General features: G+C 47.3%; 1 protein-coding gene across 2 annotated transcripts in view; it reads right to left on the bottom strand.

Moving 5' to 3' along the window:
- Positions 1-18,459, bottom strand: part of tshz3b (teashirt zinc finger homeobox 3b) — a 32,502-nt gene extending 14,043 nt beyond the window's left edge. Inside the window, exons 1-2 of one of the 2 annotated variants that reach the window (XM_086107962.1) lie at positions 18,224-18,459; positions 17,566-17,977 (exon numbers count right to left, since the gene is read on the bottom strand). In XM_086107962.1, the coding sequence (XP_085964088.1) occupies positions 17,566-17,605 (40 nt within the window). In that variant the 5' untranslated portion in view covers positions 17,606-17,977; positions 18,224-18,459. Of the gene's footprint in view, positions 1-17,565; positions 18,118-18,223 lie in introns of those variants that run through there. The other variant, XM_086107963.1, reaches the window with a different exon arrangement.
- Positions 18,460-25,781: the final 7,322 nt, after the last annotated feature.

The raw sequence follows: 25,781 nt of genomic DNA, 5'->3' as shown, positions 1-25,781 counted from the left end.
GAAAGTCTGCATTCTGACATGACTAAAAAGAGAAGCGCGCAGCTCGTGGGAGCGTTTATTCGATGGAGATCAATGGCCATTTGATTAGTTACCGTTTGTCTTTGGATGGAATGAATTAGCGCACTACTTTTTTTTTTTCCTCCTGCATTTTACTCTGAAAATGGCAAGAATTCCCAAATATCCAACTTCACGTTTTCAGGTTTTTGTTTTGACTTTGAAAAAGCAGAGAAACTGTGAAAAGAACCTGGGCAAGGAGAACACTGACTGTGAGGCCAGATGTTTTGTTTTGTTTTTTTGCCTTTGAGACACTTCAAAGTATAAAACGGCTTTTTATGGGAGACCCACACGGCATCGATGCTGACGCCCCACTCTGGCTTTTTTTGTACATGGCGTTTGCCACTCACTCCGGGAACTGCATCGTCATTTTTCACGACTGCGACACACCTTCTACAACCAGCCGCAACACTCGATTTCTCACATCCACGTAGATATTCCGTTGGAGTGCGAGTGGCCCGAACTTGCCCGGCTTCAAACGTTTCTCTCCCTGCTGCAGATGGACGGCTGAATCACAGATTAACCCCTCTCCCCTAGTCTTTGTCTTTGACGTAAAAGCTGTGCTGATCACAACTCCAAAGCCACGCGAGGGCGCCATCTCGAGAGAATCTTCAATCCTTGTTTGATGCGCTTCCCAAGCGCCGGCCGCAAACCAAATTTGACATGTTCATTTTTGAAACGCTCACCTCGTCTTGAAAAGCTACTTTTGAAAGCGAGAGCCGGGCTCGAAACCCGACCCGCCTCAGCCTTCACTCTTGTGCAAACGTCAAGAGAAATTCCGCACTGTGAAAAATGAAATTCACGAATGTAACTTTGACACGCGAGTATCTCGTTGTCTTGCTTTGGAATCGCTGTCATCACAACAATACAAAGAAGCCAAAGAAAAACCCGAAGAGTGAATCTTTTGATCCTTGCGGAACTTTTCATGAGCAATTTGGCCGAAATGACTTTGAAATTCTTGGGATTCGTCTCTCTTTCTCTCACCTACGTTGTTATGTCTCAGTGTGCGCCCGCGTGCGCGGCCTGCAGATAAGCGACAACGGGGCTGGGAAAATGCGGGACGCCAAAACACGAGCGGGACGGCACAAAGCACAACAAGCAATCGCTCCCGTGAGAGCAGAGGTGTTACGACAGCGTCCTGACAGGCGATTGTTTTGGACAAGAAAATGACGATGGGAGAGTGTCACGGGAGAGTTTTACATCAGAGTGTTACAAAAGATTGTTCCAGAGGAAGTGACCGGAAAGCGTTTTTGACAGTAGAGTGCCGCAAGAGAGTCACTGATGAGCAGGACGGGAGTTTGTCGCATGTTAAACAATAGGGTTATGTGAGAGTTTTGCCATGCGATTGCTACAGTGGTATGGCTGGAGAGTGTTTAGGCGGAGTGTAACGGGAGGGCAGATTTTGACAGGGCTGCATTATTAAAGAGTGCTCTATTGGAGAGTGAGACAGAGAAGGAGCGTCGTGGGAGATGGGTAACAGAAAGCGCTATCAGAAAGTGTCGTGGGAGAATATCACGAAAGAGAGCTATGTGAGAATGTTCTAGCAGAGTCTCACCAGAGAGTGTCAACGGGGGAGAGTGTTACGGGAGATGGTGAAAGTGTGCTCTGGATGGGTGTCACGGGAGATTTCTTACGACAAAATGTTTCTGGCCAACTGTGTGTGGGAGCTCGGCATCAGTCTCCTCTCATGAGATTTTACAGGAGAGAGTTACGTGGGAGTGGCACGGGGGAGTATGACGAAAGGGTGAGCAGGAAGAGTTGCGGGAGAACATCACGTCAGAGTCTAATATGAGAGAGTGATGTAGGAGAATATTATGAAAGAGTTTGATGGCAGGAGATTTGCACAGGAAAGCATTGCAGGAGAGTGTTCCGGGTGGGTGTGAGGAGAGAGATTTTTCGACATGAAACTACGTTCAACCCTAAACCCAGCTTTGAAGGACTCCTTCAAAACCCGAACCCAGCCTTGAAACATTATTTTGAACTCGCCCGAATGGGAAATCCTAGCCCTTGTCTGACACCGAACTTGAAACTCTAATCCTATTTTGAAACCCTAAGCACTGTTGGAAAACGGAATTTGAAATCAGAAAACCCTCCCCCTGGATCAAATTCAAATGCAATAGCCCTCGTTTCACGCCCAAATCCCGATCCAAATTTGAAAGCGCAGCTTCGTCCTGTAACCCTAACCCAGGTTTGCAACCGTACTTTACGATCCGAAAACCAAAATGCGCTTGTTTCCAAGCCTCAAGCTAATTTGGATCCTTAATTTCAAACCCAAATTTTGAAAATCCCAACCTAATCCTAACCTGGTGTTGAAACCCTTCTTTGAATTCCCAACTCTTGCTTGACACCTTAATTTTCATCTCCGAGCCTTGTTTGAAAACCTTGGCCGGTCTTGAAATTCAGATTTGAAACCCTCAGATTATCTTGAAACCATACCTGTCGTGATCTGTCTGTTTGTTTTTTAGTTTCTGGTGGGGTTGGAGGGCGTTCCCCCGCCCCCCCCCCCCCCGAGTCGCACCTGTCACGAATAAGCATCCCTGCCCAGCTGCCTTTATGAACTCTGTCATGCCGATAACTGGCTGTTGGATTACTCGTCTTGCTCACGACTCTCTGGCCTCAGGTGGTAATTCTCATTCCGCTCTAGTTTGTCTCACTGTGTAAATTGTGTTTTTTCATAAATTGATTCCGAGTGCTCTTTTGTATCGTTCTCGTCATTGGATTTCCTTGTTTTTTTATGACCAGCGATTGAAGGTATTTTGTCCTTGCCTTTTTGGTTTGTCGCGTTTTGTTCTGGTTCTTCATCACCGGCGTCATTTGTTGTACTTTGTCGGTCTTGCGCTTTGTGGAAAGAGACCTTTTTGTGTCTACGTTTGTCGGATCCACATCGGATATTATTATAGCCGAGGCTTGAAGGCCTAATTTGCAATCCTAAAACTGTCTTCAAGCCCTACTTTTAAAGCCTTAACTCTGACTTGAAACAGCTCACGCCTCAAGTCCTCAACCTGGCCTGAAACCTTCAACTAAAAGGCTAACTCAGAAATCCCAGGTTCATCTGCCAACCATATAGCAACTTGGAAGCCATGCCCCTGATGTGGAACCCCAACTTGAGCCCAAAGCATCATCCACTTGAAATGATGTTGATTCAAGCCTCTGTTCTTCCTCAGTTCACACGTTAAAACCGATTTCCCACAAATTTTTCCAGACCGAAGCAAGATTTGCAAGTGGACGAAAGGCCAAGCGAAAAATGCAACTTGGCCTTCTCATCTGGCCTCAGCATCAGTGAAAAAGTGACATTCAAGTGGCGGCTTTGATGGAGTGGGCGGTCAACGGCGAACAAGCTCTCTCTGCTTTGGCTGCTTTTTTTTCCCTCTCTCTCTCTCTCTCTCTCTCTCTCTCTCTCTCACTCTCTCTCTCTCTCGCTCTCTCTCTCTCTCTCTCTCTCTTCATGTGCCGCTAATGAAGGAGCCTGCCAGTGGAAGCTCTTTTATCTGCACCGTCCCCGCGAGTGTCTGCAGTCATCAACAGTTGCAGGTGTCACACGCCAGAGCTGCCACAAACCCAAACGGCCCTTCTCGCTCCCCCCACCCCCTCGCACCTTTTACGCTTGCTCATTCTCTGTCTCTCTCTCTCTCTCTCTCTTTCTCTCTCTTTTTCACTGTGACTATCTTTTTAATTATCTTTCTCCCGCCGTTTGATTAATTATTGGGTTGCAGGTGAAAAGCCTTGACTGACGGCCCCTCTGTCGCCGTCAAAAGCAAACAGCTGCCACCGTGATCGCCTAGCAACCCGCCGCTGATGGATTAGCGCCGGCCGACGGACCGCTCGCCGTAAATCAGCGCATCTGCACGACACGGCCGGGGGGGTGTTGCATACCCGGAAAGAAAAAAATAATCATCGAAACATGTTCTGCTGTGATGTAGCAACATGGCACATGCGTGCAAATAGAGTGAGGCTCACATCTGCATACAAACGTGCTTTACATCCATGTCAGATGGAATGCAATAAGGAATCGTCGTCATGAATGTCATGTCAGGTTACAATTAGGCAATAATGGTAAACTCACTGACTGCCAGACATGTTCAAGAATTTCGACTGATCTTCGAAAACCCACAGAATATTGGGTTACAATATTAGCATCGTTGAGCAGGTTGGAAACTTGGATGGAGTATAATAGGACAGCTCTGAAATGATTCAGGTCTTCCTTTCGGGAAAGGTGTTATTTTGTTACCATTGCAAGTCTTGAATCTGATTGAATGGCCATGGCACGTGGTGCCCCTCAAGGGTCAATCATTGGAGCCCTTTTGTTTGGTCTTGCGTTACCTTTGGGTCAAATGCAGATGAAACACAGTTATATTTATCAATGTCCCCAAATGACAGCACTTCAGTGAAAGTGTGCTGTCACTGTCTGGAGCAAAGGAGCGACTGCATCAGCCAACGTTACTTTCAGCTCAACCAAAAGGAGGTCAAGGTTCTCAGCAATTATGAAAAGAGTTTGGTTCTTACAAAGCATCTGTTCTGAATATAGTATGAAGTATTGTAGTAAAACTCAACTTTAAAAAAACGTTATCTTATACATACAGTACATCGCCTCAAGAACCCCAAACCTCGAGCGTTCAAGATGGGACTGTATCTCACAATCAACTTTTATCAATATGAAAACTTTCAATAAATAACATCGTATTCACCAGAGATGTGAATACAGACGCTCTTGCCTGTCTGTGTGTGCTAATTTGGTCAAACTAAAAACTCATTAAAAGCGAATGCACGGGAAAAACCAAAGTCACACTGAAATAAAAATGAACCCTAATGAAAACCTCCACATTATTATAACCCCCCCACCCCCACACACACACACTTTTCCCGGATTTAAAAGAAGGTCTAACCCAAGATGAATGCTCCTCCAAAAAAAAAAAGAAAAAAAAAAGCCTGTTGATGGATATGAATGCAACCCTGCCATTCATCACCGCACTCTTATTTAGACTGGACGGCTACAGAGCTGTAACCCGAGCTACCAAAGTGCGTGTGTGTGTGTGTGTGTGTGCGTGTGTGTGTGTATGTGTGTGTGCGCGCATGTGTGTGCGTGTGTGTGTACACAGAGGCAGGAAGCGGCGATAGTCAGGGTCAGGACAAAGGGAGGAAATGAAGGATCACAGTGAAGTGAGGGGACCAAGACGAACAAGAGGAACAAGTTTCCTTCCGGGCAGCAAATAAAAGACAAAATGTCCACGTTCCAACACTGTTTCATGCACCAGGGGGTCCCAGCGGACCCCCGAGTAGGCTTTGATGTCCACCGTTTCCTGTCCAATGAGAAGCCTTCAAAGCACCTCCTAACAAACTAATTGAAGAAAAAAGGGCATTGCTTTACTCAACAGCACGTATTAGGAGGAAGGTGTGTACTTTTTGGCGTAAAATTCATCAAATAGTTGAGTGCTGAAATTAGTTGACAAGTGCACATTAGAAAAATAAGCGCTTCTTGTGTCTTTACACAACTTTAAAACAATACGCCCGCATCTCGCTATTTAGTCAGTGCGTTTCTTGAGCGAGGGCCAGAGGCTAGCAGTTCTGCATTTATTTAATTTGATTCTTTAATTTCCTCAAATAATGCCCATTTGCTCACCTGTTGCATCATCCACTTCAGAAAAATGAACACCTGCCTCAAATAGACACTCTTTTTTTCCCCCCAACAAAACCAAGTCAATGTTTATCGACACCTTTATGGAGAGTAAAACCTTCTTTCAGAGGCTTAGCAAAAATATGAAAATGTGTTTGGATCTCGCTACAATGTTGCGTGTGCAATCAAGTCACTTGAATTAGCATGTGTTGCTAATCAAATGTCCAGTGAGTGTCGTACTTTTGCGGCGATGCGCAATGTGCTTCATTCTCTTACAATGACACAGTCGGTACAGGGGGAAATGAAGCGCATGTCGTAATCCTGCCTTTCCGTCTGCCTCCTATCCTCTCTCTCTCTCTCTCACACACACACACACACACACACACACACACACACACACACACACAGTTTGATGAATGACATCTGTCAGTGCGCGTCAATGATGGATGATGGCGGGAAACGGAAAGTTTTGGGCCACAAGGCGTCCGTCTCTCCTCGGTGCCAAAAGCCGAAAATCTGTCGACGCGGCAAAACGTGCCAACTCGTCTGTACCTCAACAATTTGAACTTTGAACTGCTAATTTATCAAACGACGACGTCGACATTCTGACTGGCTTCACGTTGGCGAACATGTTCCATGCTAACGTTCTCTTTAGGACCCCAGAAATAGGTGAAGAATACATTTCCTGTGTTGACACTCCCAAAAGCGTCTGACACACCCGCAAAAGACACACAACCCCCCCCCCCACAAACAAACAAACAAGAAAAAAAACCCTCGTCAAAAGCCCAAACATGGACCTACACCCCCACAAAACGTGCCCTCAACAGCCCCGTGTGGAACGGCATTTCCGAAGGTGCCCATGGCTAATTAACGTATCCCTGCGGGGGGGGGGGGGGGGGCGTATCTGAGTAATGTTTTTGATCTCTGCGGCTGATAAGCGCATAGCTAATGAGCTTTCAAAGTCAGCAAAGACGGGAGTGGCCGCTCCCCGCAATTATTGACAGATGCCTTTTCCTCCTTTTCCTCCGCCGCGCCATAAATCCTGGCCCGCTAATGAGCTTGAGAAGTGCCACCCTGCCAGTCAGCTAATGAAACTGAGCGGGGGGATGGAGTGCAGGTGGGGGGGCATGTGTGTGTGTGTGTGTGTGTGTGTATATATATGCGTGTCTCCTCTGACACAATTTTTCCCTCTTGAACTGCTCACTGCAGATGTGCTAGCAACAGCGAGACCCGAGCTGAACGTCGGTGGCTTTTTTTACATGTCATTCACCTTTCGCGCCTTGAAGTGCGAGATCTTTTCTCAAGATCGCGACAGACTTTTTACGACCTCGATTCAACTACCACAACATTCTTTCCCGTTAAATTTGAGGTCCCGGGAACTTAAGGTAGAAACGTAGTCCGGAAAATGTACTTTTACTTAAAACTTTCAGAGATAGGTTGAGCTCAGTTTAGCAAGGCTCTTTTGAACCTTCCCCTGTCGCTAGCACCTTCTTTCAGAGTACGAGCATGCGTGTTTGGACCACTTGAAGTGCTTCCAGGAACCTTTGGTGCCAGAAGAAGCTTGGGAGAGTCGCCGGACCCTTTGCGGCGGGCTCAGCGGTTTTGAACTGCAAGCACAGCGAGCGCCGGTTCCAAGAACGCCCTCACCTGCCAACAAATCACCACATGGAGCCCGACCAGAGCGCCGCTTCCTGGTTGCTTTCCACACGACGGCGCGGACGAAGCGAGCATCTGAAAGTGATCACGACATGAAACAAGGGGGAGGGGTGCCGGTCGTGCGTGTGCGTGCGCGCTCGAAGAGGAAGCCGCTGTCAGCGTGAGATGGATGTCAGCGCAGGCTAACTGTGATTACGCCCGCTTCCGCGCCGTTCGTCGCGGGCGTGCGCACACGCGCGCTCCCCACGGCCACGACAATTAAGGATGTAACAAATAAAATCAATAAAAAATGAGAGGCGCCTCATTCCCTCGCTGAAGTTCAGATTGAGCGCCTTATTGTGTGGATATGAAGCATCGTTGTTTCACTTGAATGGCAAGGCTGAAAGTGGAGTCGGCACAACTCGATGAAGGTTCGGGGCTTTGGCGCGTTTTTCATGAGTGTGAATATTTCACGACAAAAATAATGGCTAGTGTGCTTTTTTTTTGTGCGCCCCTTTTTCAAAGATGAGATGAACACGACGTTGAGCCCCTTTGAAGATGCTTTCGTGCACATTTTCATGGGATTTCAGAACGCGAGGGACTTTGGGGGACATTCCGATGCTACTTTGTTCAAATGTCTGACCTTTCAGGAAGATTTCAGGCCACTGTCATTTTTGATGCCACTTTGTTCTAATGTAGAACTTTTTCTCACTATGAAAGACATTTTCAAATTCCACGACTTTTTGGAGACATTTGGAATCCTTTGGTAGGATCATTAGCCAGCGCTCTAATACAATTTGGTCCATTCCAACGGCCTTTTCAAGCACCGCCGACTTTGTAAGGGCCCTTTGAATTCCATTTGGAATCGTTTGAAGACTTTTTAGCATGTTTCTTTAGTCACCGATAACAATGTGAGACTTTCAGGACATTGGCGAGAGTTCTTCTGACTTGCTCTCGGAGATCTTGATCGAATGCAAGACTGTGAAGGAAATGTCGTAGGCCACGATTTCAAAGCTTCTCCAGCGATGACTTCAGATGGCACTGTCGTGTGACTTGTCGACGCAGCGTCAGCACACTCATCTCGAATCAAATATCCGACTCTCTTTGAGAAGCGCGGCATCTTCTCGCCAAATCGTCTCGCTGGGGCAGGAGAAGGGACGTGGAGGGAGATGCGGGGGGGGGGGGGGGGGCGGCGGTCTCCTGAGCCAATTTAAGGACTAAGTGTTGATGTGTCAGCGATTGACTGCCGGCTGTTGGCGGTGATGGTGACGGCGCCCGAGGCCAAAGAGAGAAACCAAATGACAGCATCAAGCGGCGGCAATAACGTGTAACGAAGGCAGACCAAGGCGCCTCTAATTGACAGCTGTCAACATAATGGGCGCCGCCGCGGAAGATTCCACGCAGAGGGGGGCGGGAAGCGTGCTTCGAAACGTCAGCCACTTATCCCGAAGGAAGCGCGAGAAGGCGGGAGGGGGCGGGGGCGGGGATACGAGACGTAGACCAGACAGCCGCCTTTCTAAAACAAAGCTCCCTTCCTACCTCGCCGCTTCGTCGGATGTTACGCTGGTGCCTTGAGGGTTTCCGCTGACCAACCATCACTTGGTCCATTTTTTTTTTGTTTTCCTCTTCACAGCCGTAGCCGTCGCCAGTGATCTTCACGTCTCTTCGAATCTCATGACGTTACTCGACCGTCGACTTGTGCTCAAAGCTTTCCGCCGAACGCGAACGGGCTGCAATGTGGTGCCCGCGGACCACATGAGTAAATCGCAGGCCAGCTTTCAAAGCTTTGAAATGTCCCCGGTGATGGGCGATCGTCTTCGTGTCATGATTCTGTTTTTGTTTCGATCAGATTTGGTTTAGTTTCATAGCACGCTGGCATGGTTCTGTTCCGCATCGGAGGGCTTCCCCTCCAGCGTCGCAATTGTTGCTCGTCATGTCAATGTTTTTTTCCGTTAAAAAGAGGACTGCCACGCCCACCATTCACACAAGTCTAGTCTGCTGGTCCGCTAGTTCCTACACTTAAAAGGATACAATCAGAGACATTTGTTCAGAACTCCGAACCCCGGCCCATGTGTCCCTGGACCTTTTCAAAGCACCTCTTCTTGCAAGCGGGGGCCTTTTTTGGGTCAAGAAAAACAAAAACCAGGAACTAAACCTTCAGACTCCTCTGAAAATAAGAAAATAAATAAAATTATTTTAGTGCCAGGGACCCGAGGCAAAATATCACGTACTCTTCAAAAGCTGTCTATACAGACACAGATACTTAAAAAAACAACAAAACAATAATCCAACATCAAGCAAGTCCACCTCATTGTTCACTCTTGTCTGCCATGGTGTGAAATTTGATATATCCAAAGTAGGTGTGGTGTCGGTGCCCTGGCTCAGTTTCAGTGGGTACTCGAGAGCGACGGTGTGAAAAAAAAGCAGTATCGAAAATCCTCCGATCCAATCCGTTCAGTGCTAACAGAAACAAGCCCGAAGTTTCTCGGACATCCAAAGCAGAGTATTTTCTTCAGCCTAAGCTCTAAAGTTATGGAAAAATTGCCCACCCGAAAGGTTCTTAGACCTCTTAAAAGTCCCCCACCCCCCTTAGGAGGGTTGTCTTTAGGCCTAAAAAGAAAAACCTCCCCAGGAACTCAATTCCTGAACACAGAAGGTTACTTCCAATCTAATCAGCAATGTCGACTCCACCCCATCAAGTTCCTGGACATCTTCAAAGTACTGTTAACCAACCACCACTCGAGCTTGGCCTGGAGTGGGGGGGAATCCAGCCTGTGCAAGATACTCAGCTCTTGAGTCGATGGCAGTCCTCCAAAGGTCCATTTCCGCAAAAAGATTCCGAAGCAAAGAAGGTTGTCCACGTCATCAGCAAATGACACAAGTGTGGCTTTGAACGACATCGCAGCTAATTGCAGGCGGAAGCAGCGCGGGCGCTAGTTAAAAAGAGAGAGAAAAAAAAGAGGGGTGGTGCTTTTCAAGGCATTTTCACTCTGTTAATTAAGACAATAATTATCCCAAGCTGCTTTAAACAAGGTTAATTAGCTTCATTATGTTTACGTGTTTCATTAGCGGCGGCCGACGTGGACACGGGGCGCAAATTAAACACCACATTGGCGGCGAGGAGAAAGACGAGCCCTTAATGTACTTCTACAAGACGCTATTTAAAGACAAACAATGTGTGTGTGTGTGTGTGTGTGTGTGTGTGTGTGTGTTTTAAAACGGGCCACTGCATCTCCACTCTGATACGAGTTGCAATGCTAACGCGCATGCAGCGTGATTAATCTCTCGCTGCTGCGCTTTAGCACACAAGTGCGCACCCACAAACACACACACACACACAGACACACACACATCCCAGAAATCAGCTGCTTTTCCAGCACCATCTATCTACGTTAGGACAGAACCAGATCTGTCTGGATGCTAATGCGGTAAAGCCTCGCCGATTGTGGCGTCGCAATTCATCTACTCGCAAAGGTTTGTGCGGAAGACTCCAAACAACAATGGCTGAACAAAAGGCAAGGGAACAAGCTTCGTTAGCGATCGTGACATTGCTACCCACGAGTCATTCTGCTCTCCCTCTGAAGCGGGATTCCTCGTTACTTCCCGCGGACTCGAGTGACGGCATCAACATGAGCCGTCGCTACCCGCGACTAAATCGAGTCACCACCGCCTGGACTTTGCAGGTGTCATGTTTCGGTCTGTTTTGGTGGAAGGCGGGACCAGAGGGCGTGTGGGCAAACCCCGCAGCTGTTTCTCATCACGTTCATCATCGTCCGCCTTTCAAAGACGTCCACCGGTTGTCGGACTATTCCTGCCTTGCTCACGACTCTCGTACCGAGCGTCTGAATTTTCCGGGCGTTCCTTGTTTTCGCTTCGTCGTTCTTTGTTCCGCCTTTTGTCATCGTGCGTGTTCTCGGCTCGGTTCATTTTGGATCATTGAATTTCTCTTGTCCTTTTGAGCCAAGCAATTCATGTTCTGTTTTTTATTCCCCTTGCAAGCGCTTTTTGTTGATTGCATTTTCTCCTGGTTCATTGTTCCCAGCGTCATTGTTTGTACTTTGTCAGTCTCGCTTTGTACGTGAATACATTTTCGTCAATTGGTCTTGGTCTCCGTTTTGTGGGATAAATTTTGATTTCAGCAGGCCCTCTTAAAAGTGTTCGCTCAGCAAAGGCCGTCGTGGTGCGAGGTATGTTGCGAGTGATTTATTTATTTTTTCTTTCCTCCTTCCCTCGATTTCATCTAAAAACAGAGCTCAGACACCTCTAAAGGTGAGCCTTTGTTATGACCCTGTGGTGTGGTTTGTGATCAGAGCCATTTTTTTTTTACTCCCAGATCTACTTGGGAGTAAAACTTGGTCAGGGCCAGCAATGGCAAACCCGTTCAAAATGTTCAGTGGCAAATGTGCCAGGTTCCTCCAAATGTTCCTGGTGAAGTTCCGATCAGTTACGTTCGACACTGCCATATTGTGTCTTGTCCTCTTGAAATTCGAAACACTTCAATCACTGGAGAAGCTAATTGTTAGCCAAGCCATTTTGCGCGAGTGCTACTTGTAAAAGGACCACTCGATCCACCGCGACTAACGCGCGACTTGTCCGAGCCTAGCGCGTAGCCCCTGCTCAAAAAAGGCGCGCAGGTTGCTCGGTTGTGCCGTATCATGGCGACAAAGAGGCCCGCGGGGGAGATTTCCGCCAACCTTCAACCTGATTTTCCAGCCCATCTCCGCTTAAGCTGTGTGATGGTTGACTGCCGCCCCGCTGATCAGACACGAGAGCGTTCGAATCTGCAATCAAGGACAATCACCTCGCCGTCCTGACCTAACTCCCACACGCCGCAATCAATCTGTCGTCACTCCACGCATCCTGACCACTTTTTTTTTTTTACAACTGGCAGCTGCAAGGCAGGAAGACTTGGATGGATGCAGTTTTTGTCCCTACCAAAATGTGATACTTTTGTCTGATACAGACTTATTTTTTTAAAGGTTCAACATTGTACCTAAATGCACAAATTTCTTTGTCTTGTGTGCATAAGGGAATGGCTTTTCGCAACCATTCTTAGTGATGCTATTGGGAGCCAAAATAGCCAAAAGCTTTACAGTATATGGCACCAAATAAGAACCAGGGTTCGGGTTAGAGTGGTGCTCTTTGGTACCAGGGCTGCGACCTGGGGTGCATTCAAGAATTTTTTTTTTCAAGTAAACTGGATGTAATTGTCACATAATTTCAAAATAGGGCCGCAGCTATCACATTCTTAGACTGGAGTTTCCAAACTATCACACCATCGATTGTTTGAAGAGGCAGCGAATAATCTGGTGAGTGACATGGGCGCCAACAGTTAGAGTGTAAAGTTGTTGATAGTGGTGAAAAAAAAATCACATTTAATCAATTCTTTAAAAAATGTCGAGGATGAGGTGGTCGATGGGTCGGCCACCGGTTCGGGGTGTCCCCCGCCGAGTGCGCAAAGACAGCTGGGATAGACTCCCGCATGCCGGTGAGGATAAGCGGATTAGAAATTGGATGGAGGGATGGTGAGGGCGGTTGTTATTTGGCTAAGCGTGAGCCAGCCTACGTGCGGCCTGCCGGGACAGCAGTTGTGACCGTAGCAGCTCGTCTGTGAGTGCGCTCTAGCGTAGAAGTCATTTTTGAGACTCTTCCAAAATTTCCACCTCCACTTCAGCGTTCTTATACAGTATGTCGGAGCAACGTGACATGAATTGCTTTCAAAAGTCATATTCATGACACATTTCTGGCCTCCTTCATTCTTCCAAATTCCTAAATGATCTTCTCCAAACGTTCATTGTCCAGAGAATAGTCAATCATCCATCTGTCTGTCGTGTCCATTAGCCCTAAAACGCTGCCATCAAGCAAGGCCCTGGCCTCAATGTGTGTGTGCGTGCGTGCGTGCGTGGACGAGTGTGCGCGCGCCGGATTGACCATTAGGGCCATTGATGAATGTGGCTGTCAGAGGGCAGACAATTAAATCAAATATGAAACAAAGTCTCTCCGACAGAGCAAGTCAGTGTTCCGCCTCACGATTAGCCTAATACTCAATACTATACCACTCTCACTTTTTGCGTGTGTGTATATGTGTGTGTGTGTGTGTGTGTGCCCGCGTGAAGTGTTGCATGCTTGTTTATGTGCAGTGTAAAGTCAGTACAGCATGCCGTGTGTACATGCATCATTGCACATATGTAATTACATGTGTTATTGTGTGTGTGTGTGTGGGGGGGGGGGGGGGGTTGGAGACTATAGTTGAAATGCAAGCTAAAAAAAAAATATGAGAAAATATTGGAAGTACACGTGCCAAGATGGATGAGAGTGGGTGAGGAAGGGGCGAGTGGGCCTCCAGTGAAATATTGCGATTCATGCATTAATTATTTTTAATTAACTGGAATGCATGGAAGCCAGCAAAAAATGATTGACATCATATTAAATTTGAAAAATACAAATTCTTAAGACAAAAGACATTAAGCGCAGTGTAGCAATGTTAAAAAAAAAGAGTAACCAGTTAGAAAAATACAAAGTGATGACTTGTTGGGGGGGGGGGGTCAAGGTGTGTTGCAATTTGTGTGTGTGTGTGTGTGTGTGTGTGTGTGTTTCAAAAAATGGAAAAACTACAATGACCACATCGTGGGAGAATAGGAAAGGAAATTTAAAAAGAGCGACTAGCTTCGTGTCAACAAAATAAATTGTGTCGTGATACATGTGTGTATGGATGCACACGTGTGTGTGAGGGTGCGTGTGTGTGCGTGTGTGTGTGTGTGTGTGTGTGACAGCGATGATGTCACCACACTGGAACGTTTGGGAAAATTGCACCTATAATTACAAAACTTCAAAGAGGCTAACGGGTAGGGTAAAAAAAAGTGAAAATAAATAAGGGAGGAAAAAAAGATTGTCAGGAGTGAGGCCGGCTATAAAGATGTTTATGAGCGACAGTGCCGACGATGATGTCATCGCCCTGGAACTTCGCACTTTGAAAAAATTCTAATAAAACAGAAGACGGAGGTGGGCAGACCTTGATTCTGAATGCAAACAAGCTCATTAAGAATGCGAGAGCAGTAAAAAGATGCTAACCAGCAACATCCAGATCTAACATGGAAGACAAAAACAGATACTAGCAATAAACAAAGAGTACAAGTGTAAAAAATACACGCTAGCAAGCGAGTCCTAAATCCTACCACACACACACACACACACAAACACAAAATAGAAACGCTAGCATGCAAGCCTCACATGACAATGTGATAGAAGGAGCTACTTGTGATGAAAACAATCTGGGGAAAATAATACATAAATGACATTAAAACACATAAAAGATGGTTGCACTTCAGCTTTAGAGTAAGGGAATATCACGAGAGGAAAAGAAATGCTCGCAAAGGACATTTGCATCCTCTGCTAGCTAGTGGGAAAATTGTCCACCAAATTGAAAAGAAAAAAAAAAAACTACAGATACGGTGGCATCGATACGAGCATGCTAACAAGCATCATAACAACACAAAAGTGATCAATAGATGAATGAGATCCAGTGAAGTAAAGGACATGCTAGCGGAGGAACTCATCTGGGAAAATTGTTCATATAGACTAACTTTGATGCGAACCAGCAAGATTCCGGTTCAAGCGTGAACAAGAGAAGGTAGCAAAGGCGTTCCGGATCTTTCTTCTTGCAATGGAAATCAAAGTGTACGTGAAACGAAAAAAAAACTTCAAAGATGCAAACAAGCGAGATAGAGTAGCAGTAAGACAAAACGAGTGAAATTTGAATCCTATGCGACACTTAACTGATGAGCTGCTGTGGACATTTTCGTTTGCCAACTAAAATCCAACCGTTTACTGCCTCCGATGTATAAGCGACTCCGGTTTCCTCCCACATTCCAAAAACACGCACGGTGGATGACAAAGGTCGAAAATTGTCCCGAGGTGTGTGAGCGTGAGTGCGGATGGTCGTTCGTCTTTGTGTGCCCTGCGATTGGCTGGCGACCGGTTCAGGGTATCCCGCTCGCGACCCTCGTGAGGATAGCGTGGATGAATGCGTGGAAAGGAGCCAACCAACGCTGGCATTTCCTGGCGATCATTAAGTATCAACGTCACGGAACCTACTCCATCCCGAGTCAACACCTTGGCTCCAGTGTTGTGTGAAGCTTTACGATAATTAGTCGTAGTGAAGGTCCCTCTGATGTCAGCTTCAGGGGAGAACCCCCCCCCCCAAACACCCCCCCCCCTTTTTTTTTGCAGTGTGTGTGTACACACATATATATATATACACACACACACACACACACACATATATATATATATACACACACACACACACACACACACACACACACACACACACACACACATTTAGAATAATATTGTATAGTTAGATATGCGGAAAGCAATAATTTATACGGTCTGGCTCTAATTTAGCCTAAAGTTGTCAAGACATGACCCGAACAACTGAAAGGCACCCATAGGAAGCCACATTTAGTGCTGATGGACCCACTTGGATCATGTTTTAATCCGACCAAACATCAAGACTATTTGACAACATTTTCACTTTTGTGGGGATTTGTGAAAAAAAAAGTGCCTCACTTTCACTTGACGATGAACATAAACAGGAAAAAAGTGAGATGACCGCACTTTTGTTCATTGTCTTTTTTTCCATCTCCGGACGACAGGCAATTCCTCAGCTAATTTTTGCACAGAATCGACCGAAAATGACCCGATGGGCAGAAATGAAACCACAAAAAAAGCCACCGCTTTTTTTGGGGGGAAATAAATCGTCTTTCCACTTGCTGATAGGAACACTTGCAAACTGAAGACGACTTCACTCTATTTTTAACGGAGTCCAAAGCTGCGCCAAAGACACCAAAACGAGACCTGAATGCAGCCGCTCTGAACACAGATGACTTGATTTTGATCATTTCGGGGTGGGGGGGGGGGGTTCCTTTTTTTTTCCTCTCTACATATCCGCGGACAACAACGTTCACAAGCCATCGCAACAGATTGTGAAGGTGACATGTGGCTTTCATTGAGGTCAAAGTAGTCCGAGAGTGACACTGGGAAGCATTCGTCTCCCGTCGGGCCAATGTGGTTCTGAGTACGGCGTCGAGCTGAAGCGGAGAGGCGGACGAGACCCTGGCCTGGACCGGTCGCCATTCAATCGCAGGGCGGTTACAGAGACAGACCGTTTACATTCACGGCGAGTGGCAACCGAAGTCATGCTGCCCGCGCCCGTGCCGCAAGCCGAAACCAGGAGACAATGACTCCCCAAAAACTGACAACCCATTTTAGTTTTTTCATCAATTTGGGCATTTTATGCCTGCGGACAAGAAATATTTGCCAAATGGACCCTTTGACTGTACGGTGTTGTTGAAAGCTGACCCGTCGAAACCGTAACACCGCATTTTGTGCCAAGGGAGCCATGTTGGTCCGCTTTGAATCATTCACAACGATGGCAGCGAAAAGGACTATTTTGAGCGCGGGATGTGGCTTTTGTTTCATGGGATGGTTGTGCCAAAGTGACACGATGAACACAAACGTTCCACCGACATGACCGCATTGGGCGTCGATGAACCCACTTGGATCAGTTTACATCTGCAACGGGTGGCTTTCATTTAGTCCAACGTTGTCAGAAAATGACAAAAAGGAACCGAAAATCACTAGCACGTTCAATGATGATTTGGACAATTTTGGGGTCCCTTCTCGGCCCTTCAATGACACTCGTGTACAAATAGAGAATTTGTGGAGAAGCCCAATACATCCAACGGAAGCAGGCTCAAACACCACACATCCGTTTGGAATCCGAGGCTTCCATCGAGTGCAAAGTTGTCAGAGACACGGCGAACAGAAAAGCTTACTGTCGCGTGGAGTTGAAAGTTGACCTTCCAAACACTGAACCGTATTTAGCTCCATTGAAGCCATTTCGATCCGCTTGAAGCGACATAGATGATGGACCGATATTGATCTTTTTTTTCAAAATCACCTGCTGACATTTGAAAGTTGCCAGAAAGTCACACGATGGACACAAATGCTGTCAACACCACCACCATCACCACAAAAAGGGTAAATAACCCCACTTTTCCTCTTTTGCAACCCCCCCCCCCCCCCAAAAAAAAAAACACGAAACTCGAAATGACACATCGCTCTGGTGGTCAAATAGCGTTTTCCCTCCAATATCCCTGAAAAGTCAGTAAATGTTAGTCGGAGGAGGTGACGCACACACGCACGCACACACGCACACGCACAGGCGTGCGCGAACCAGAAGCAAAAGAGCGGGCTCGTACCTGCAGCGCGCCGCGGCGCTTGCTGCTTCCTCCGCGGCATGTCGGCGAGTCTGGCCCCGGGGAAGGCGCTTCCTCTGCGGCCCCGCTGAAGCGAGGCTTCCCGCCGGCGACACTTTAAACCCTTCGTCGGCGCTCGCTCGCTCAGGGCTCCCGCATCGATGGAGCGTGTGCGGGCTCGACAAATGATTACAAAAAAAAAAAAAAAAAAAGCAAAGAGAAAGAGGTTGCGGGGAAACCGGGGATGTTCCTCTCTTCCTTCCCCGGCGCCTGGCTGAGCCCTCGCTCGGCTTGGCCGCCGCGTGTCGCCGCCGCCTCGGTGCGGGGGGGAGTGTGGAGGTTAAACGCTCCCCCTCGAGTGCTTGTGCGCGCGGTCCGTCCGTCCGTCCGTGCGTGTTCTCCTGCAACAGGCGCGCTTGAGGAGACACAATCAAACGGCGGGCGTCAGTCAAAAGTGCGCAAAAAGGGGGAGAAAAGCAAGAGCAGACCGGGAGAAAAAAAGGGGGCGGACGGGGCGCGCGGAGCCTCCTCGACACTTGAACCTCTACGAGGCTGATGATGGGCGGCACGTAACGCGGCTCTGTCTCCCCCCTCCCTGTCACTCACCCCCCCCCCCCCCGCAACGTTTATCACAACATACATCACGCGCACGCGCACTTACTTGAACTGGAACGAAGCCTCCTCCACGAGGAGCGCGCGCGCGCCCGTGTGCGCCCCTCCAGGTGTTTGGAGCCACAAAATGTACACCCCCCCGAGACCCCCCCCCCCAAAAGAAAATCCAAATGATGATCGGGATGAAGAGGGAGGTTATGTGAGAAACAGGGGGTCGTGCACGCGCCTCTCCCTCTCTCTCTCTCTCTCTCTCTCTTTTTAGTTCTTCTGTATCGCGCGCTTTATTGGGTCCCCCGCTCGAAAGGAAGGAGCAAGGAAGAAAGAGGAGGTGGCATTTTTCTTTGATGGCAACTCTTCTTTTTCCCCTTCTTTTTTGGGGGCGTTGGGGGTTAAATGAGCCACGAGAGGAATAAAAAGTTGTCCGTGGGGGTTGTGTGGTGGTTGGTGGTGGGGTGCTCTGTCTTCCCTCCGTATTCCCACTTTTCACCGCCAGTAAAAGTTCAAGATGGAAGTCGATAAATCCCGTCAACGCGAGGGTGAGTCCTTTTTCTTCTTCTTTGTCCTCCACGCCAGACGTGCGGCGGGAATCGAACCACCACCTTGTCGGGGCAACGCACGCGGACGAGGCGGTCGCGTCGCCGGGACCGGGAGCCGCGAGTATCCGCCCTGGGACGATCTTTTCCCCGCAGATCTCGCCGCGAGTGTGCGCGCCGCTGCAGCAGTGCGCGCCGTTAGATCCGCCCAAGCATCTGTCCGTCTCTCCGCCGGCGCATCCATCATCGGTGTCTCTCTCTCTCTCTCTCGCGAGCGCGCGCGGACGCACACGCAAACACACGCGCACACGCAAACACACGCGCGCACGCGCACCCGGGCGTATACAAGCGCGCGAGAGCGCAGGATAGTACCACGCCCCCTCCCACCTCGCGGGAATCCCACGTCACAGTCTCGCACACAAACGCTTTCGGTTTGCTGCAGTGTGACTGACACGTCCGCGTGCACGTTGGCTCGTTTGGCCAGAGAGAAAGCGAGAGTGAGCGAGCGTGCGCGCGCACCGGGAAAACACTCGCAATCAATCCTAAAGGGACACGTTTGGATTCTTGTTCGTTTTGCGCGCGTGTGTGTGTGTGTGTGGGGGGGGGGGGGGGGGATAACAAACCACATTGGCCCCTTGCAGGTAAATTCGAGATTTATTCCCGTTCATATCTCGAGTTTCTGTCTAGTTTGAGCACGTTGCAAACTGAAATACAATCACGTTCAACAATTATGGTGCAACATCTCCTTTCCTTGACCCAAATTTCAGCTCCGCGTGCATTCAAATATTTTACAAAGAAAAGTACGTGCGGGGGTGGGGGGGAGCGTGCAGAAAAAGCACAGTTTTCTGTTTGATTTTGGATTGACAGGTAATTTGGCAATAAATCAACGGCCAATCGTGGTCCAAGTCACCAAAACGTGTTGGCGACTTTATTCATGCCTCTCGACTGAACTTCGTGCACACAACGAACAAGATCAAACCGAGTGTCACTCACTGGAAAAGAGGGGACGCGACTCCAAACCTAGACGGAGTCGATTGGCTACGCGCGCGTGGACGCTTGGAAATCAACGTTGGCGCACCGTAGACGTTCTGACGTGTTCCGAAAAAAACGTCCTCAAAGAAAAAAAGGACCAAATTGTTCCTTTTCTTTGGTAAAGTCGAGAGGATAGCTTGCCGTCGATGCTATTTGCACTTTCTTCCTGCATTTAATGCACCGGTTTTGAAGGGGCCAAAGCACCGGGAAAAGTCCCATCGAATCCCCCGTCATTGAAAAACCTGCGATGGGCGTTTTCCCCCCTTTGAAACAAAACAAAGTGAGCAGAATGTCACAAAATCCGACTTGGCCTTCTGCTGACTAACTTGACATTTGCCGAGAAAAAAACGTTCCCTTTTTTTGTATCAAAAGTTTTGCTTTAAAATTAAAACCGATCCAATTCCCCCCCCCCCCCCCCCCCCCCCAAATAGTGTGGATAAAACCTGCCGCGGGTTTCTTCTTTTCCAGGAGACACAATTATTTGCTTTTCTCCACGTATCAAGGAACGATTTTTAATTGTCTACAATCCACACTTTAGCAATACTGTGTGTGTGTGTGTGTGTGTGTGTGTGTGTGTGTGTGTGTGTGTGTGTGTGTGTGTGTGTTTGTGTGTCCACTTTAGCTGACTTCTTTATTTTTTTTTTTCGGAGCTGACTTGGTGTAACATGTTGAAGTTGTGCCTCGCGCAGTGAGAACCAGTTTGGCGCTTCACGCTCCAGTCCTGGGCCGAGATGAGCGCGTGGAGGGCGGCTGCGGAGTCCGGAGAGAGGAGCTTCGTAGATGCGGGAGGTGTGTGTGTGTGTGTGGGGGGGGGGGGGGGGTAGGATAAAAGGGGCTGGCGGAAGAAGGTTGGAGGCGACCCCGTGCATGGATCTGCTTCTCCAAAGGGGTGGGAAGTGTATGTGTGGGTGTGTGTGAGTGGGGGGGGGGGGGGGGGGGGTAAATACTCAAATTCTCTTTCAAGGTCTTTATTGTAATCCTGCTTTTGTGGCGCCTGTATCTGCTGAAAACACGCCTGTGTGAGTGTGTCAAGTGGGAATTTGGATTGAGCAAAATCGTTAAAAATGAAAAAAAGAAAAAAAACAAGCAATGTCGAGTCAAACGTGCAAAACGCTTCCGTTGAAATATTTTTGTTCTTGCTGGACAGTGAGCACACTTGTAAAGAAACACAAAAAGATTCAAAAAAATTAATGTACATCAGTTGGTGAACACTATGAAATTAATCCATTCATGTGGTTGACCGCTAAAAAATAAACAAGTGAGTTTGGGATGCTGCCTGAGGTCGATTTTGTTTGGAATTGGATAGTTTTGTTTTTTTCCACCCACATGACAATGTCAAAATAAGCTAAGCACAACTATAAATAGTAATACAAATGATATATTATATACAGTGCACATCTATCTATATACAGTACATATCTATCTATCTATCAATGGAGATCTAAAGACATTTTTATAGTATATATACAGGTATATATACTGTATATAAAATAGATAGATAGATAGATAGATAGATAGATATGTATGGGGAATGAATAGGCGAGGCTAATTTGCATAATGGAGCTCGCTGCCTGCATGGTGCGGCCTCGGGGGCCAGTTCCATCAAAATCCACCATTCCTTTCATCAACTTATTGTTGCTTTAGTGGTATTTTGGTGAGCAGCCAGGACGGAACTTTTACCTAAACGCCATAATCGCTTCCATTTCCCGATCTGGGGGGGATCAACATGTCTGAAAGACACACACACACACACACACACACACACACAAAAACAATCCTGCAGAACTTTCAGACATGCGGTGTGAGCTCATGTATGATGACAGAAAAAGCCAAACCAAGTGGTGGAGATCTGGGCACAATGCTTCATACTCACTGAGCTGATGTCTCGCGCGATGATGCTCCTGCATGTTACGATTTGACCTTTGAGTATTTTTCCTTTCGGAAATTGGTCCTTTTTTGTGTGTGTGGGGGGGTGGGGGGGTGCAGGAACTGTTGCACCACATTTATTTTTGCCGGTTTCCTACATACTCATAAATTGTTCTGATGAGAGATGTGAAGGATGAATTTAGGAGCGGACGATATGACTCTGACTTCAAGTCATTCACGGTAATCCATTTTCTGATATTCATCAATTTTATTCTGTGGATATGTCCTGCTTGTTAGTGCGTGATATTGTGGCAAAAGTCATTTTTATTCTTTGGCTCTTGACTCAGCATGAGACTTGAGTGTAGTTTGACTGTTTTGTGCTTTTTATCGTCTTCATTATATTATTCAGATTTTTGTCGTTTGCTGTTGTGCAATTTATTTTTTGCTCCATGTGCAGCATTTTGTTGTTTTAAAATGCTCTAGAAATACAGCGGAGTTTTTTTTTTTAGGGGGTGGGTATCATTTTTTTTTTCCTCTCATCTTTTGCTTCTTACTGATTTTCTTTGTTTTGTCTTGGTATGAATTGAAATGTTTCGAGAAAGTCTTGAAGAAGCTTTTATGGGGGGTGCGTCTTTCACATGTTGTTGTGTGGTAAATTTCAACTTGCCCGGTCTGGTGGCGGTAAATATTTAAGTGTTGTTATTTTGCATATAGAAAAAGTAAAGTTATCTGATGTACAATCCTGGAAGAAGAGAAAAAAAGAGAAAACGAGGAGGGGCTAAAGAAGCCGAAGAAGACGAAATGGAAGCGGCGTCCTCACTGCCTCCCGCCGGACGGGCTGCGGTGCCGGCGAGGTCGGCAGGCCAAGTGCTGACCGGCTCCGTTTCGCTCTCTGTCTGCTGCTACTAGGTCACCACACACACACACACACACACACACACAGAGACTACCGCTGTTGCGGTCAGTGCAGCCACCAGGGAGTCGGGGTAATTTAAGCCCTCCTTGATGCAGCCTATTCATCACTGTCCCTGTGCAGAGCGCCTCAAAATTAAAGCGCGATCTACAAAGTTAGAGCGAAGGCAGATAACAATCGGCGGAGGTCAGTGGCGGTCAGCGGCGCTCTCGACCCGAAGCGGCGCCTCAGCTGGGCCGTCGCCAGGACTTGCTTTGATGAGGGAAGGAGCCAATCGCCTGCGCAACTCGCGCAAGTTTTGGAGCCTTTTCCGTCGCTTCCAATCCAAGTCCGCGAACGCGTCAAACATCGGCGAAAAGTGGTGATCCTGTGGTGTGTGTGTGTGTGTGTGTGTGCTGCGTTCAGAGTTAATTATCCTCCTCGGTGCGTTTGGAAAACAAGTCAGAAATGTGCAACCCGTTAGCTTTGAGGTAAGGTCCCATTCAGTTAGGTACACGGCTCCCGTTTCCGATCAAAGTCATCGACGGCCAGATCGGCGGATGTCTTTCAAAGACGATCCTGAGTGATTAGCCTGCGGTGTGGGGACCTGTTCAAAAGTCATTTTCAGTCAATCAAGATTTTCTTTTTTTTTTTTTTTTCTTCTTTTCCTCAATGCATCGACAGAGTAGCGGATCAGGAATCAGGATTCAGATTCAGGTGCAAAAGTCCAAATGTCGGTTTTTGAAATCTGAAGGAAATTTTGGGGAAAGCTTCAAGGTCACACACCAATGTTGTTATTCCGAGATGTCCGAAATAGACTGAATGAGCGCAAAGTTCGCAGGGCATGAAAGGATTTTTTTTCCTTTGGCATTTTTAGCAACGCATAACTTCCACAAGAAGTCGCAGTCACAGCAAGAGCGTTTCGGTGTCGAAGAATATCAAATTCTGGTTGGCCTTTCTTAATTTTTCCGATTAACAGTGGTCAACCGATTTTGTCTGGCAAGAAAATGTGTCCAAAAAAAAAAAAAAGGTTTCTCTATTGGTTCCTGCCAATGGGAACTCACATTTGCCCAGTGAAAACGTCTGCCCTACTTTTGAGAATTCAAACAGGATTCAAGTCAACATGGACGTGTATGTCACTGTGTCCAAGTCTATTAAAAATCAGAAGGAAAAATGAACACGTTGTCTACGTCATTTGTCCGAAGTCTGGTGGTCACCCAAGTCACGGGAAGGCACACAGACACGGTCGACCGAGGGAAAAAAAAAACGACAACAAAAACAACAACAGTTTGAGATGTCCATCGGCTCTCAAAAAGAGTCTTTTATTTTTGGAATGGAAATGGAAAAGTTGTCCGCTAGCCGTGGAAGCGGAAAACATCGACCTGCTTCTCCTTGCAATGAAAGACAGCAGGACATTCGAACGGTGGCGTTGCGCGGCGCTTTGGAGAGTCGCAGGAAAGCGGACTTGGAAGGAGCTCAACGGATCGACAAGACCACCTGACCGACTCACAACGGTGCTCCGAGACGACATCGGTGGAACCTCGTCGCAACGTAACTCGAGGGACGGACTGAATCCGTACGTTAGAACGGTAGCCCGTTGTAACCCGTTCCGATAAAATGGCCGCCAAAGCAAATGAAACTGAACTTTGCCAAGATTTTGCCTTCTGTTCGTGTTTAAGGAATGTATGAAGAGCTTGTTGAAGCCAAAGCCCAAATTGCCATCATTCAGAATCGCAATCAATATCCAAGCAAGTAAAAAAAAAAAGAACCACCTGCCGTTATGACTTTGTCTTATGAAAACAACACATCTTCTTCTCTTAGCGACGCCACTGTGAGGAGCCCGACGCTGTTTTCACAGCGCAAAGTGCGACGGCCTGCTGCTGAGTGACTCACTGCTTCCTCCGTCGCCGGCGTACTTGTACGTGTGTGTGTTTTTATGTTTGCACGCGTGTGCGTGTGCGTGCGCGGAAACATGCTGACAGCTGCAGCTCATTACAGCCACTATTACTGATGGCGACTGCTGGGGGAAATTCCTCCTTGCATACAGCAAAGTACCCTGTTTACCGCATGCACGCACACACACCCACACACACATTCACATACACACCGGACCGAGATGCAACATCTGTAATGCAAACGAGGACGAAACGAAACATTTACAACATGAGAAAAAAAGTGAATAAAAAAGGATACATCACTCAGCCATGCAGACGCGTGTTCATGTGGCATGCATGTCAGAATACACACACACACACACGCACACGCACGCGCACACGCACACGCACACAGAGAAAAGAGGAGATGAGATCACTGAAATACTCAAAGGTTTGTTACACTGGCATACACTGACTGCCTGGCACACAAACAGACAAAGTAACATGCACATGGACATGCAAAAACACACACACACACACATCCACACACACGCTCAAAACAGAAACAGAAGGATGCTAACTAAGCTAAAAGCTATGATGGACAGTCCCTCCCACCCTCTCCAGCCCGCCCTGACAGCACTAGGTAGCTCCTTCAGCCAGAGACTGTTACACCCGCGCTGCAAGAAGGAGAGATACCGACGCTCGTTCCTACCAACTGCTGTCAGGCTGCTGAATAAAAAATAGCAATAATATTAATAATAATTAAACATAATAAAAATTAAATAAAACAACTGTAAATAGCACTGCGATGTATCCATTTTGTATTTATATTGCACTTAATTGAACGGTGTTTGTTTGTTTTTTCTTCTTCTTTCTGCCTACATTCTTGCTGCTGGAGGCTGTAAATTTCCCCAGTGTGGGACAAATAAAGGATATCTTATCTTATCTTATCTGAAAACTTCTTGTTTGCGCCAGCCAAAATGTTCGCACAGGCAACTCACCCTTCGGTCAAAGGTCAGGCGACACAAAGAGAAAGACACTCATCACACATGATCGAGCTTGGTGCCATTCAAAGGAAAATAGGAAAGGCCTGAATAGAACAGCTGAACTTTATTTAGGGTTCATAAGCGGTCCTTTCAATGGTGGCAAATTGTAACGACTCTTGTTGACTAAGGTTGGAATGTGATTGGTCGATTGTGAACACAGCCACATCGCCTGCTATAGGAGGGTGTGCACACTTCAGCAACAACCTTAGCACGGTTGTTTATTGTCTTATTCTTGAAAATACAATTCAATCATATATTAACCTTGTACAGGATTGAGCTAATGGTGGGAAAAGTTTTGACTTTGTATATATTGTGTTCTAACATTTACACTCATGCACACACACACACACACACACACACACAC

The sequence above is a fragment of the Hippocampus guttulatus genome, chromosome 3 (genome assembly GCF_054856545.1).
Source record: "Hippocampus guttulatus isolate MCC_2025c chromosome 3, RoL_Hgut_1.0, whole genome shotgun sequence".
Classification (NCBI taxonomy): domain Eukaryota; kingdom Metazoa; phylum Chordata; class Actinopteri; order Syngnathiformes; family Syngnathidae; genus Hippocampus; species Hippocampus guttulatus.
This window is presented reverse-complemented; position numbering and strand designations above follow the sequence as displayed.